The 16,588-nt window shown below is 34.0% G+C and overlaps 1 protein-coding gene across 1 annotated transcript in view; it reads right to left on the minus strand.

Moving 5' to 3' along the window:
* Positions 1–1,399: 1,399 nt before the first annotated feature.
* The window catches only part of LOC129218976 (peroxidasin homolog pxn-1-like), a 59,666-nt gene continuing 44,477 nt past the window's right edge, over positions 1,400–16,588 (minus strand). The window contains exons 11-14 of the mRNA XM_054853294.1: positions 15,909–16,111; positions 5,491–5,666; positions 2,548–2,644; positions 1,400–1,472 (exon numbers count right to left, since the gene is read on the minus strand). Coding sequence (XP_054709269.1) covers positions 1,400–1,472; positions 2,548–2,644; positions 5,491–5,666; positions 15,909–16,111 — 549 coding nt within the window. The remainder of the gene's footprint in view (positions 1,473–2,547; positions 2,645–5,490; positions 5,667–15,908; positions 16,112–16,588) is intronic.

Below are 16,588 nucleotides of genomic sequence, written 5' to 3' on the forward strand. Positions count from 1 at the left end.
GGTACTCAAGTGATGCATACATCAGCTCGTTTTATTTTTTTTATTTATGAGTAAAATAATATTAACTTAGCTTGGCCTTTGTTTATAGTCATTTCTAGTAGTTAACACTTTCATGTAAGAATTTAAAAAACCAAAAGGTTACGAAATTTAAAAATATTTGCGTTCAAAAGTTACGTTTTCTGGAGAATGACCCATGAACATCCTGCTCATATTTTTCTAAGTTGGAAACTTGAACGGACTGTCGAAATTAGGAAAACAAACTGAAAAGAGTAACGTACCTACCAAGGGCGGATCCAGCTTTGGTTTTGAAGGGGGTCATTTCTGCAAGGGGGGGGGGTCATAAGTCAACTTTAGCGAAAGGGGGGAGGTTAAGGGGCGACTTTTTCGAAATGGAAGTCCTCAAAAGCCTGTTTCAGGATATCTTTGGTCATTTTCCCGTGGATCCGTGCCGGGTACCTATTTTTCCTGTGAACGTCACAAAACAAGAATAAACTCCTTTTCTGTTAGAATTGAGAAAATAGTTTTAATCGAAATTTAAGGGACTTTGTTGTATAATTATAATAATGTATAACAAGTTCTTTGAGTAAAATGTTTTCAATTCTTTTTTATTCGAGTCTTAAGTACGTTTTACTTATTTTATACATTTCCGCTGAACGGAACTACTTTTCAATTCATTTTGGAATGGCGATCGCCCCTCCCTTAAATCAGTGCTTTGGATTGTTCCTCCTTTTATAACATTTCGTCTAATATTAGGAACTTAACAAGCTATTCAACTGTGGGCAGGAAAAGGGTAGTAGCTGCAGATTTTTCATATCGACTGTACATTACCTTAATTGCATAAGCTTGCTTATTTGGCTTCCGCTAAAAAACGGATTACAACATTTCCCTTTCGTTAATATTTGAATACAAAACTAATTTCTTCAAATATATCTCGAAAATTCATTTCTGCAGATACGGCCGTTTACCTGCCCACGGCAGTATTGTACTCAGTTGAAGATCAGGGTTCAACTTATTCCACCGCAGATTATAATTCACTTCCTTCAGCGCAGTAACTATCAACTATTTCGATGAAACTTTCCAACATTTTCCCACAAGAGGTTTGGAATTAACAATGAAAAAATATTTAGTCTATTTTTGCAGTATTTCCCGGCGAAAATGACTGGAAGTTTATTCTAATGTGACTAAGTCCTTTTCGGGCAGCTTATGAAAATGATTTCGTTGAAGCAATTATTTCAACAGCAAACTAGATCTTTAGAAGCAGCTGTTGGAAAAAACTTAATATTTTCTCCCCTCTTTGAAGCAAATTCAGTTTTAAAGAAGCTGTCGAAAGTTAAATTACGCAAAAGAATTTCACAATTGAAAACTTAAAAATGTTTATTTTTTAAATCAACAAATAATTTCATTGCCAAATATTGATGTCTATGTCAGCTTGCTGGACAATTATCTCGCAAGACGTCATTGGATTCTCGTTCCTAGGAGAAAAATAAGATAAAGAATTGCAACATATGGCATGTCTTGAATTTTTGAATTTGCTACAAGAAAACCTTTGAATTTGCCCCAAAGTGACTACACAAAACGTCAACAAGTGAAAATAAAAATTTTGCTACATTACTCGCTCGAGATTTTACATGTAACTTACAAGACTAAACTTACAAATGGACGTGGAATACTTATCCATGAAAACAATCATATTCAACTTAAAAGTTGTACGTAAGTAGTCTAGCATTTGGCGTTTATCATAAGTTTCACAAGGTCATATTACAGAGTAAAGAATAACGCCTTTGAAATGCTATGGATGAAGCTGTGTTCGTGCATGAAATTCCAAACTTAGTGTTTTTTGAAAATTAAAATGAATAAGCATCTGAATACTTCGCCTTTTAACGAAACACATTTCAGTTAAAATGTGTACGAGAATAAGATTTGTTATTCAATGCTTAATGGTATATTTGATAACATTTCATACTTAACTTTGTCTATTGCATTTACTTCGAGATAATATTGATTTAATGCAAAATACCAACTCAATTCCTTCGACACTTTCAGGAAGTCACATTAGTAACATCGTTAACAATACAATCAAATGTTGTACCTTTTACACGAGAGAAGCAAAGGAAAGTATTTTAAGTTATGAGGGAAACGCGTGCGAAATTCTCAATCTTGCTGTGTAGCAGTTCCTAGCTACTACAATGAAACCCCAATTTAACGTCCCCCAAATCTAAGTTTTTCCCGCATTTAACGTTTTTTCATCGGGTCCCATCGGTTTTGCTGCAACGCATTACGTTTTCACCATATTTTACGTTTTTAAACCCAGTCCCATCAGAAACGTAAAATCGGGGTTTCACTGTTTTTTCATTTTATTAATCCAAAACAGATCAGTTTCTTTTACCATTTGTATTGGTTACCTTTAAATTATTAGTTTTGGCACCCACATGCCTCTGCTTTTCGTTGAATCATGTGATAAGTTATGAAATCTGAAATTAAACGTTTAGAGAAAATACCCGGCAATACTAGTTTAACATTCATCATAGAAGAGTAATTTTTACTTACGAAGGTAAAATAAATGCCATCCGTTGTATTTCCTGGATATTAGAGTTCCGGCATAATAAAGAAGCAAGCGTGGTCTTCCGTATTGACTCTATTTGTTCTGAAAATGAAGCGTACTTTTAAGTTTTTCATTGATACCATTTGTTATTAAGATGTCATTAAATATGGAATGCCTAATTTTAAATAATATTGTCACTCTGAAAGTCTTTGTAAATAGTTTTGATAGTGCCAAGACTTAATAGCTCACCCCGGCAAGGAAAGTGACAAAAAATTCCTTCGAGTAAATAAAGGAGATTTTACGCAATAGCAGTTTTAAGTGATTTAGTCTCAAATACAACAATACGCTCAAAACCATTATGATGTGATGTTTGCTGCTTAGAGTTTGTAGTCTAAATTGGAAAGGCGTACTTAAAAGTTCGAAAATGTTTTTCTAAATAATGAAATTTTAATGATTTCTCACTATTTTGTTTCTACGCTATCACGCACCAGCTATGTAAGCTAACTTTGTGCGGTTTTGTGACAAGAACGTTTAATCTAGATTTTAAATCAACAGTTAGTACGTTTTTCCAGAATTTTGAGTTGTGTCAGTTTCTTTCCGGGGTGCGATGATGATTTATTTCACTACTTCGCCTTGGAAAACGTAAGGCTTCATTAGCCAGTGATATCAAGTTTCCATATAGCTATCAAGGTTGCTGCAGTATCATGCAACACATTTTATCTAATTATCACGGTGCAATAGTATCGGATCATTCAGCCAATATTCTATTTTTTTTACTGTGTACTGCGACTCAATGGTGTCCATCCCCCCCCCCCCCCTCCCCAAGAGCAATGCACACCCGACTCAAACTATGGAGTGTCCATTTCAGAATAGAGCCCCGCCCCATACAAAAGACTTTAAAGCACCCCCTGATAATTTAAACTATGCAGCCTGCACCATAGACCCCCCCCCCCCCCTCCGTCTTTTTTTGCGCCCTCGAACCTTTTACTTTCCATTTTATTTTCACCCTCGAGCCTCTGCGCCTTTGTTTCTTATTGCGCACTCAAATTCGTGCACCTTCCGGGTTTTTATTTTTTTGCTAACTCAAACCTGTGTGCTTTTTTATGCGCCTTAGAAACTGATCGTCTATGGTATTTTCTTGGGTCATCAAACCAAAGCTTCATCGGTTTTTCTTTCGAACCTTCAAGTCTGTACGCTTTCGTGGTTTTTTTAAGCAATCTCGAATTTTTATTAACCTCACCTGGCCAAAGTTGATGTTGCTATGATTTTTAGGATTACCGTGACGGCAAGAAGAAATTTAGCTCGTTGCTTTAATATTTATTAAGAGAACAACTTTATTAAGAGGACACACTATCTCGTGATTGCGAAAAACCATAATTTTAATTTTATTTCAAGCTGCAAAAATTAAATTTTGCATTTTATTTTATCGTTTTTTTACATTGTAAGTGTGCACCTTTGTTTTCCCTTTTTGTAAGTTTATTATTTTATTTAGTGCTATTTTTTGTACCCTTTTTGTAGTTAAGGTTAGCGCCCTCTCTGGTGACCCAGTCGCCCCTGGTTACACCGACCTCCACATCATTAGAAATTATATTACCGCTCATTATTAGAGAATAGATTCCTATCGTCCTTTATATTCTCTTACGCTTGAGCAATCGGAATTTCCTTTTAATGAACGATAATTGCAGACTACATCCTGTTGGGCTGGTGGACGGCTTTTACGGCGAAGGGATTTTACTAGTGGTTTAACAAGGTATCTCGACACGAACACAACGAAAAATATTCGAGGCAAATTTTTTTCAACATACCTTACCCACAACGGTTCCATAGATGAATTGAATTCTGTAAGAGTAAAATATAGGTTTTCAAAACCTCAAACTTCTACATTCCATGCTTAACATGCGATTAGCATTGCTGTAGATAAGAAACCCATCCCCAGCAAAGCAAAATCTATTTCAAACAGAGAAATTAAAAAACAAATACACGAATGTGAAGAATAATTTGAACCAAAGTTTTAAATAGCTTTACAATGTAAAAGCTGTATTCGTTACTGAATACTTAAACTAAACATTCAATAGTCACTCGTACATTTACTATTTGCTGTATTCAAACTCTTTCCTCATACTAATTTACCTCTTGACTGAGGAGTTGAATTACATTCTCATTAAAATTACTGCTTTTAGGTCATTGAAATTCAAATCTTAGTTGCCTTATTGCTTTGACATAATTGGCGGACCAGCTGGCAAGGACGGATCTAGAACTTTGTCAAGGAGGGGGCGATTGTTTTTTTACCTTACCTCTTACTACGTATCTAATTTTTCACTAGCTCGGAGGGGGAGGGGGCTGCCATATTATTGTTTCAAACAAATAAAATATAGAGATTTAGCCAAGGTGATCCCCCCCCCCCCCCAAGGTGATTTCCTTTCCAGTTGATAGAGGTTTTCTAAAATAACGTTTTAGAAATTAAACTTCGTAATAATTCCAGGGGAATGACTTAAATCTTCAGTAACTAAAAATTACTGGAGGAAAGTCACTGAACCCATTCCTTTCCCTCACACTGAGATGTCTACAATCTCGTCTTAAAGACGAGAATTTTGAAAAATGCCCAGGGGATGGTCTCCTAGAATCCCCAAAGATCGTCTAAAACTCCCGTTTTTCAACTTCAATTACGAAAAGTTTCCCGGGAGGGAGATTAAAACCAGATTCCTTTCCATAACGTCATATCAAATATGGCCAAGACTTTCGTTTTAAGATCTCAAGTCGGAAAAATCGCCCCTGCAGGGCAGAGTCCCTCAAGGGAGAAGCGATCCCCCCCCCCCCCCCTATCGTCCCTCTCTTGTATCCGTCCGTGCCAGCTAGTAATTAATAATGTCGAAATTTATTCCGGTACAATTGTCATAAAAATGGACTTAATAAAAAAATGCAAAGACATGACAAAGCAGTATTCTTACCATTAGTGAACGCTCCGGGATGATTAGTATTTTCATACCAAAATCTGTCTCCAAATTTCAAGTTTTTAAACTGATTCGCAACGATGCATGTAAAAGTAGGACCTAGAATGCCATCATTGACTGGAAACTCTGACACCCCTCCAACAAAAAGGTCTACTTCATCTATTTGACCTGGGCTAAAAAACAATTTTAATCAGTTATTTTTCTATCTCAAAAGTCATTTGTACGAAACAAACTACCGTCTGTTGAACTAGTTAGTACCGACTATCAGTGTTCAAAAATTAACAATGTCTTACACTCATAGAAAGATACGTAGTATATCAAACGGGAATATTATAAAAACTTATTCCGATTCCGAATGCAACTGGGTCAATCCATATAGGTTCGACGGATGGGTGCGCTCGAGCATTTTTAATTGTTTTGAAACTCATATCCCTAAAAGCTGCATATGAAAAATGTTTAAAACCACTTATTTTTTCCTCTAAACTGGACCTTTGATATTTTAGAGGTCATCAGAAGTGATTTTCGTTGTCAAAAATGGGAATTTTAGACCTTTGCATTTTGGCCAAAATCTATTTTAAATTACATTTATGACAGTTAATTTAACGCTTTGATGTTAAAGTGCATAAGTTGATAGTCTTACATGCTGAGTTACGTAGCTGTAAGTTAATAATTAAAATAATGGCAACAGGTTAAAGTTCAAGGTCTAATGTAAAAATCTCATTTAAAGGGGGATAATTCGCGTGGGGGACGGAAACAGAATGAAATACGGCAAAAACTAATCACTGGAACCATGCTAATAGGAATATGTAACTGTGTTTTTTTTAGTTTATTGATTACAGTCTTTCAAAAATCTGAAGAAAAAAAAAAGTGACATTTTTAGACCCCTGTAAACCAAAAGGGAATGGAATTAAAAATAAAATTTCTTAGCCAATTGAATATTCCATTCAAGTACTATACATGTTATATATTGTTTTGTGTATTTGGTACGTAGAAAAGATACAGGTCTTTGAAATTGAGCAATTTTGCTAGTCAATTCACACTCTAAAACAGAAATAAAGTGTGAAAACTTCACTGCACCTTCTTAAATTACGTACATTGTGCTCAAAATAATATATTATACTGAAAAAACATTGAGCATAAAATTAATTTGATAGCTTAGAAATATTTGGACATGAATGAGTAATTCATACTTGATTGACAGCTTAAGTAGCTAATTTATAGACTATACCCAATCTACATACGCAAATTTTCAATACACACAAACATACTTTCTGTATATTAACGTATCTAAATTGCCAAACACATGCAAAAATATATACAAAATTTAAATTTTTAAAAGTGCGTTTTTTATTTCTTGTTTGCGTGTAGTTTTGAAAAAATGAACTCACCTAGCAGTCCTATAGTCGTAATGGTGACTCAAGTATATGGCGTTTTGTAATGTTTTACCAAGGCACATTCATAATTTGATACTTTGAAACTGTTCTAAGAACAAGACAATGACAGGGGTTCTAAATTTAGTGATCAACACAAACTATGTAATAACCTTTGATAATAATGGACATTTTCTTTTGATAGTCTTTTTAGTAACACACTATTCTTCATACCTATTGCTTAGTGAACAATGATTTTACTGTGATAATATTTAAATAGGGTGGCATAAAGTAGTGATTAGATGTTGTATTGGGAATTTTATTTGCAGAGTCAAACCTTTCTTGCAGCATTTTTCAGCTAGTTTAATATACTAAGTGCTCACAAGGATACATGCAACGTTTAGTATTGTCTGTTTTCCACAAGAAGGCACTTGACTCCTCCTGCGTCATGTGGAATCCGATGATTCTATTTCGCTGTTTTCGGCAGAAGGTATATTCGGATTATGGCATTTTGTTGTAAAAGCAGCAGTTTTTAAAATTTAAGAATAACTAAAATTATAACAGACAGGTGAAGCAAGTAATATAAAGGACACTAACACTTTTTTTGCACATTAAAATGCACGCCCAAGTTAAGGCTGTCTGGTTGTCTCATTTAGAAGCACGTGGATTGCTTACCGATCACCCCCGCGTAAAATGGAACTATGCGTTCGAGGAGGAGCGGCGAAATGCCTTCTTGCAATTTAGATGCGTTAAGGCTGCTCTTCAGTGGGGAAGAAAAACGATCTCGCTTGAAAATGGGCTTTTTCTTTAAACGAAAGCAGTGCTCATCAGTGAAGTGATTGACACTTCAACAACCAATAGAACGAACGGTGACCGATGAAAGTGTGGATCATGTGACCTGTCACATTTTGCCGGGGGACAGACCGGACGCTCCCCCTGCTGTGCAGAGTAGTCGAAGCAATGAGGTATAGCTGACGGCGAAATGAAACCGCAGCTTTTTACAGACCCTTCCAAGGAAATTCTAGTTCATTCCCTCTTGCATTTTACATTGCCGCGCATTTTGCAATCCTGCTTGTGATATTAATTTATTTGTATTCGCACTAAAATTAATTTTGAAACTAAGATTTTTTTCCCCCATTAATACGGTTAAAGATCTCATCTAGGAAAAATTAATGAATGAATGAATATTTGCAATAAATAAATTCATAAATTTGTTTTATTTTTAGAAAAATGTTCGTTATTGAAAACTGACGATTTCAAAAAAGGAAGGAAAAAAAAAGATAGCCTGCATGACCACACTGAATTTTAACGAAATGAACTCCAAATTCTAACCAAAAAATATTCTTTAAAAATGGATGATCCTACTTAATACATTTGAAAAATCGAGTGCCGAATGAAAGTGGGGACTAAAAATACCAGTTATCGGTTGGCGAAATTGTTTCGCTTCCGCTGCCTGTTTGCCATTCTCCCCAACCCCACATCCGAGTTGCCAGAAAACATTCTTCTTAAAAATGAAACTAGATCCTCTTTGCATAGTTAATACTTGATTGTACAATAAACATTAATGCCACTAATTAGTTATATTAACCTTTATTTGAACTGATAATATTTATATTTTAGTGGTAAATTAAATGCTACTTTATTGGTTAGTTACCTGTTTTACAAATGGAGTGGCGACTACAAAAAATGTGTCTACTATAATTGCCTTTTCTCACCACTGGTGATCAGAAAATTCCCCCAATCTTTATCTTTGAATCCTTTTGTTTTTGAAAAAAATATTTATTTATTTATCTAATTACTATATGCAGATGAGAAGGCTACGATAGCATTTCTCAAGGGGTTGTTATGGTGAAAGTTCTTTCAAATTGAGCATAACATCGGCAAAGTCGCGGAGGGCTACGGAGAAGGATTTCCTGAATTTGAAAAATTAAAGATTTTTCTGTGATCTTTGTTTGTATGCAGGGGTGCTCACCCTGCCCCAAGCTCAAAGGCACAAAGGCACAAATCACCCTTTCACCACTCTCAATGTTTGTAAACTTTCTTACGTTGAAATTTTGGAATAAAGCTAAACCTAGCACTTTTAGAGTCTCAAATTCCCAGTTACCAAATTCGGCAAAATACATGAGGTATTACATACACTATATAACCAAAAGTATTGGGACACTTTCAAAAATTCACAATTTTACGGATTTCTCAAGAAATAAAAGACCAATTGCTCTCTGCTATGTAATTTTTTTTTTTCCACCTGAAAAGTATACTCCAGAGGTCAAATCCAATAACAATTAAGTTTGCTATTCATTTAGGGGACCAGCAACAAATAATCCGTTCTTATCATGAATCACTCTGTAACGCTGGCAGGAAAGTGTTGCCAGTTTGGGAACGACCCCTTACCATTCGTCGCCTATCCTAGAATTATAGAAATTCGGCTCATTAGATCGCTGATAACTTTTTAAATTTTAAAGAAATTGCGGTGGAATTTTTTTTTCATGGATTGTAGGATATATCTGAGCTTTGGATTATGAACGTTATAAATTGCTATCTTCCGTGCATGCGCAGTGAAAAATTAATTGCTTTAATTGTTCATATTTCATCAAATTTTCAATATTTTAACTTCAAGTTTTATTATTATATTTCTCTAAAATGCTGTCAAATATTCTAAAAGTTTAGTAACATTTGACGAAATACTCTGCGTGATATGAGGCGAAAACCTTCAAAAAAATTTGCATTTTGAAAGAAATGCTTATATTTCCATGGGTATTAGAGATACTTTCACAAAAATATAAAAATAAGTTTGACAGATTTTTAACTCATTTCTGAAAATTATAGCTTATTCCCAGCAATTTACAATGAAAAATGATCAAAAAACCTTTTTTTTTTATTTCCTCAATTTGTTGTTGGTCCCCTAAATGAATAGCAGACTTGATTTTTATTGGAAAATGACAACTAGAGTATACATTTTATGCGAAACAATTATAGACCAATTGGTCTATTATTTCTCGAGAAATCCCTAAAAATGTGAATTTTTGAAAGTGACCCAATACTTTTGGTCATATAGTGTAAATAGTGCTTCAGCTTCAACACATTGAGTTTTTATTAAATTTTTCTAATAAGTCTTGTGAGTGTCTGATCCTCGTTAGTTGTCATAATAAATATTAAAGGGTGTCCTTTTTCTCAGGACGCACGAAAATTTTACCTAGATGTATATCTGCCTGAAAAAAAAAAAAAAATCTCGAAATACTTAGGTGAAAAAATCTCAACGCCTTGTTCTGCCAGATTTTTAAGTTTTTATCGCTCTGCCTCGTTTTCATGCATCTTGCATTTAATGAATCAATAATAAAAAATAAAAAAAGGGCAAGAAACAGATTTGCAGGAAATACATAAAGTTACAACAAAAATGAAAAGCTTACATTTAGGAAAGCAATTATAAGTACAAGTAAGGGTATTTCACAATTTAAAAAAAGAAAAAAAAAGACAAACTTTTTTTTCTTTTTAAAGTTCTGTGTTACGCACTTCTGTGCCGAAAAATTATGGTATCGTGTCTTCAGTCACAGAATAAAATGAATGTTCTAATCAAATGATTATCAAGTAATTTTCATTCGTACTGAACAAAAATCTTTTTTGAGATCCCACGTTTTCTATTCTATTGACTCCTAGTAATATGTGAACACAACGAGAGAAAGGATTTAACTTCTTGTTTAGGAGAGGGAACCATTTCTATATTTCATTAATATGATCTTCATCGTAAGCATACTATTTACTCAGAAATACTCCCTATTTTCCCAAGCACTCTGTTTGGGGGGATAGGCCTTTTAATTTTCTCGAAAATAAAATTTTCAAAATGCAGTTTCAGACGATCTCTGGTAGTATTTGGAAGTAAGAGGTCCTGTGATCTTCCACCAGCAAATTTTTGAACTTGAAACGCCAAAAACACAATTTCAGGTAGTCTTCAATTCTGTTAGGAAACGGGGAGTTCGGAAGCTTTCCACGGAATTTTTCGAAATAGTCTAAAAACGCAGTCTTAGTGTGATGTTAGGGGGGAGGCAAAATTTTCAAAGTGTTATAAACATGATTGTAGGCCATCTTTAGCAGCATTCGGAGACATGCAGGTTTTTGAAATCAAAGTTCCAAAAATGCAATTTTAGAAAACTTTTTTTTTATGGTCAAAGATCTTATTATATTTATTAAAGATTATGATCAAAGAAGGATTTTTCGCAAACTCCCTTCCCGAAATTTTTCGAAATTAAAGTCATAAAAACGAAATTTAAGACGATCTTTAATGATGTTTTTTTTAAGGGAGGAGGGAGGGGGTGCTTATGTGACCTGAAAACCATTAATGCCTGTAATTCATTTTTTCTGCATTGTATTAAAATACTGATCTAGCTTCTGAGAATGAAAATAGAAAGCAGTGAAAACTTGTAACCCCCATTCTATATTGTTCACATCTTAGTTAGCTTTGTCAGCAACATAAGGCTGAAAACGTCATTAAAACTAATAAATACAATGCTTAGTAATTCTAGCTTGGTGTGTTTTTTACATTAACCGAATCCTATTAAATTACTAATATATTTTTCATGATTTTCTATGTATTTAATGAGTATGTTGGTGTACGGAATGTTTTCCGCAACTGAATAAATGTTTTTGAAAAGTATTATTCTCCAAAAATACAGCTTCCAAATTCTTATAAAGATAAATAAAAAAAGAAAACTTTCTATTGTGAAAACTTTCTGAAGACATCAGAAAGCCTTCTGTATTTTTGTTTTCTTATCAATCTTAAATGTCTGTATTAGTAATCAGGAAATTTTGTATTTGGATGAAATTTTGCTTTTTAATTTCATCCACATTGATGTTTTTTTTCTGAAATTTAATTTTACACCCCGCCCCCTTTTAAAAGTAAAATCTACTTAAGTTAAACTTTAAATGAACACAAACGATTAGTAACCATGGCGACGAAAATCTGACTTCTTAGTAAATATTAAAACAACGAGGTAGAGTTATTCTTGTCATCATGACAATCTGAAAAATCAGAGCAACATCAGCTTTGTTCAAGTAAGGATAATAAGCATTCGCAATTGCTCAAAAAAAAAAAAAAACTTTTTTTTCTGGAAGAATAAATATTTTCCTGAATTTTAGTTGTATTCCAAAAATGATAGCGCTGTTTGAGAAATATTTAAGCAACGTACTTCAAAAAATATAAAACGTGTTTTTTAATTGTAAAGACTATTTGTACAAGCTTGATTCGCTCTGAAAAGTATGGAATAACACAAGTACATGATTTCTTGATTAAAACACTCAAAACCTGCAGTTAATCACAATTTCGATATATTTAAGCTATTTCCAAGTTAGCTAATTAAAAATAAGTATTTCAACTTATTTTATTTATTTATTCATTGTTTCTGGCAATAGATAAAAACTTGAGGTAAAACGCAGGAATTATGACACAAAATGTAAGCTAGGAAATAGTCTGTAATAAAAATAAAATTAACTACAATTCCCATTGCTGCGCTGGAAAATAAAAATTATGCTATTTTGTTTCTCACGTAATGTTTTAAAAACTGTATAATAATATCGTATACATGTCTTAAAAGAAGGAGTAATACTGCGACCCCATAAGAAACGTTTCACGATTCTATTTGGGGTCAAATTATGCATCGTTTTCCTCTTTAGGAAGTTTTCTAAAGAGAAATACAGTAAAATCCTATTACAACGTATACTTATGCAACGAAATACTTGTTTCAACCAAATAAATTTCTAGTCCCGATTCTGAAATTCGATGAATTTTACTGTATATTATGAATTACATGTTCAATGTGCATCTACCTTCTAAAGAAATTTGACAAGTCTGGCTCTGAAAGACACAAATAATTTTCAAAAACGTTTGTTGAGCTGTGGAAAGCACTTTATGTGTGTACATTTGTAGTAACATAAAACACATGTAAAACGATGCAAAATACCTAGTACAGTAAACTCCCGGTTATCGGCGGTCGGTTTATCCGCGGTTCGGATTATCCGCTGGTCTTTTCACTACTTTTTTTTAACAGTCACTAAATACTCTTAAAACTTTTGATTGGGTTATTGTTCGCTTTTAGCCGTTACATATGTATATTTTTTTACATTCCATGTTAGTAGATGGAATGTAGCAATGTTTTTAGCTATAATTTAAATGTAAGTGTGAGTGTTATTCATATTTTTTAGCGATTGTATATAGTAGTAACGTCTTTTACCTATTATTTGGATTATCCGCGGTTTTCGCTAATCCGCGGTTACCGTGCCACCCTATTCTGCGGATAATCGGGAGTTTACTGTATCTGGAATACGATTTAATCTATAAATATTTTTCTACTGGAAGGGAAAAATGGCAACTTTTCGCATTCGACAGCATTATAACAATGTTCATTATATTGTTAATAAACAATTTGACTCAGAAATATCCCTTTCAAATCTATTTTTGTTCAAACCACAAACTTGAAAAAAAAGCAGATGTTGCTAATTTAACAGCTAATAGCACGCATCTACATGGATTCACTTTCAAAAGCACTTGATTCTTCAAGAAAGCCTCAGGAGAACGTCCAGCGAAGGTCATTGAGGGGAACTAATGAGAGGGTAATAAATCTTGCACCCCATTAGCGCTATCCCCTTAAAAAGGGGCGGTTACTAATGGGAGGCGGAGCGAATGCAAAAAGTGAACGTATTTTGAAATTTTTTTCAATAGTTAGAACCCGATATTTGCTTAAAACATGGTCGCATTATTTTAAACAAGATCTCAAAAGAGAGCTGGAAATATTTTGCGTGTCAGGGCGTTCTTAAAATTTCGATAGCACGAGTTGCAGATGTTTTACAGAGCGAAATGTCCAACAGTACATCGTTTTCGAAGAAATTCATTTTTTCTCAAATTTTAAAAAATCGGAGAATGGAGTCATCAAAAAAGTAAAAACTAAAATACACAGGCATAGTCTTGAAAAATACTCAGAAAAAAAAATTGATTCGAAAACTTCACAGGAATTTGTAAAGGGTAGTATGTAGATTGGGTATAGTCTATAAATTAACTACTTAAGCTGCCAATCAAATATGAATTACTCATTCATGTCGAAATATTTCTAAGCTGTCAAATTAATTTTATGCTCAAATTATGTTTTTTCAGTATAATATAATATTTTGAGCACAATGTACATAATTTAAGAAGGTGCAGTGAAGTTTTCACACTTTTTATTTCTGTTTTAATGCGTGAATTGACTAGCAAAATTGCTCAATTTCAAAGACCTATATATTTTGTACAAACCAAATACACAAAACAATATATGTAACGTGTATAGTACTTGAATGGAATATTCAATTTGTCAAGAAATTTTATTTCCAATTCCATCCCCTTTTGGTTTACAGGGGTCTAAAAATGTCATTTTTCCGATTTTCGAAAGGTTGTAATCTATAATGGGTAAAAAACACAGCAACAGTTACATATTCTTATTAGCATGGTTCCAGTGATTAGTTTTTGCCGTATTTCATTTTGTATCCCCTTTTAAATGAGTAAAATCTTGACATTTGACCTTAAACTTTAACCTGTTGCCATTATTTTAATTATTAAGTTACAGCCACTAACTCAGCATGTACAACTATCATCTTATGTACTTTAACATCAAAGCGTTAAATTAATTGCCATAAATTTAATTCAAATCAATTTTGCCCCAAATGCAAAGGTCTAAAAGTCCCATTTTTGACGAACTCTAAAAAAATTAAAAGTCCAGTTTAGAGAAAAATAAGTAGTTTTAAACATCCTTCATATGCAGCTTTTAGGAATGAGTTTCAAAAAATTAAAAATGGTCGAGCGCACCCATCCGTCGAACCCATATGGATTGACCCAACTATTATTTTCAAATAATTCCTTTGTTTCTGATAGCTATTCAGTATTGCCAGTGCCGAATTTACGTATGGCTAATTGGGCTATAGTCCAGGGCAGTAGAACTTTGTGGGGCCCATACGATACTCTTTTTCACCGTATAAAAAATAACCGTTTCTGTAAAAGAATGAGCTTTTTTTCTTTCCCTTTAATGAATTTCTAATGCAATTGATAAGGCAGGTGTCTATGTAGTCCTTAATACTGCATGTAAATTGAACAACAAATTTTCCTTTCTTACTACTGTGTCTACCTCGATATCAAGTACAATTGCTGTAATGGACCAAAGACATTTAATGTGCTCAACTACACGCAGAATCTTAGAGTCGCTAATTCAAATTTAGCGGCCAAACGTGGCTCCAAACGGGGTTCATGACTCCCTTAACACCAAAGGATATCAGTCTAGAGTTACGTTCTGCAGTATAGATACTAAATCTTTGGCCCATAGATCGCATGCAAACTTCGGAATCTCATTTGTAACCATATACTCTTAATAACCGATCGTCTAAATACTCCGATAATTACATTTTAATCAGAACTCGCGAAATAATTTATCAAAATTTAAAAAAAATTACTTTTATGTGTTCTAGTATCTGCATAGGGTAAAGTAGGGTGATACTAATTTTACCTCAACTGACCTTTATACGTACATCGTACACAGGAATACCCCCCCCCCAGTGCAAGAGCGCAACCTCCCCCTTAAATATCGCAAAGAGTCCCAAAGCAAGAGCCCTCTAAAAAGGGGGAAATACCCCTCACAACACCTCTCTAAAAACGTCAATGTCGCAATCTGCGCCATGACACCCCCCCCCCCCAGGTGGGCACCCCTGTCGTACCATTAGTAGAATTTCATTTAAACTTAAGTTATTGCCTATGTTCAGGGGTCAGGTGGCGGGTCAACGAATTTAACTATATTTTTCAATTTCAATTTTTTCCCCTTTAAGTAAACTATGTTCATGAATCTTGCACAGAATTTTATTAAATTCGATAAGAAGGGGTTAAACAGAAACTTGCCAATAATATTTGTGGGTGACGAGTATTTCGTCAGATTTTTGCTTTAGTTCGAAAAATAAAACATAAAGTCTCGTTCTGTCTGAATTTAGAGAAATATTGTTATTGAAAGTGACAGTTGTAAGTTTGTACCTTTATACACTTACCCGTAAACATATTTTAATCTTTCTAAGATATAGTCTGGAATGATGCCTTTCAAGTCGGAGTAATCATTTGCTTTAGGAAGGCCACAACTCTCTCGCCATTTGTTGTAGGGAGGAATGCCATGGTCTCGTCCTCTTTGGATATTAAGTGAAAAAAGATCCAACCCTCTGCCGTTGATATCTTTAGAAAATAAGTGGTTTGTTACCTATATGAGTAAGAATGAAAATGTTAAGTCTGGAAATTTATTTTGCATCTGTGAAACTCTTCAGACGTTAAGTTTCGTACAACGTAGACTTGCATAAGTTATAACAAAGTGTTCTAAAAACACTGCGTGAAGACCTGACCTCTCTATTTATACTAAGATAAAGCTGAAGAGTTTGAACGCGTTAATCGCAGGAACTACTGGTTCGAATTGAAAAATTATTTTCGTGTTGAATAGTCATTGCGAGGCTCGGAGAAGTTGAGCTCCGACAAAGTTTACCTCTCTTTCGGTAAAGAGGGAAGGGTAATTAGCGTTGAGTTGAGAAACTTTAGTAGTTTTTCAAAAATATTCCAACTAAAATACGAGCCAATTACACGTCTATTTTTCACTTAACTCTTCTAAACCATGTAAACATAGTCAAGGTCACAGCTCAACCAACCAGAGCTGCACTATAATATAAGTGCAAACTAGAACATCACG

This window comes from Uloborus diversus, chromosome 3 (assembly GCF_026930045.1).
Source record: "Uloborus diversus isolate 005 chromosome 3, Udiv.v.3.1, whole genome shotgun sequence".
Taxonomy (NCBI): domain Eukaryota; kingdom Metazoa; phylum Arthropoda; class Arachnida; order Araneae; family Uloboridae; genus Uloborus; species Uloborus diversus.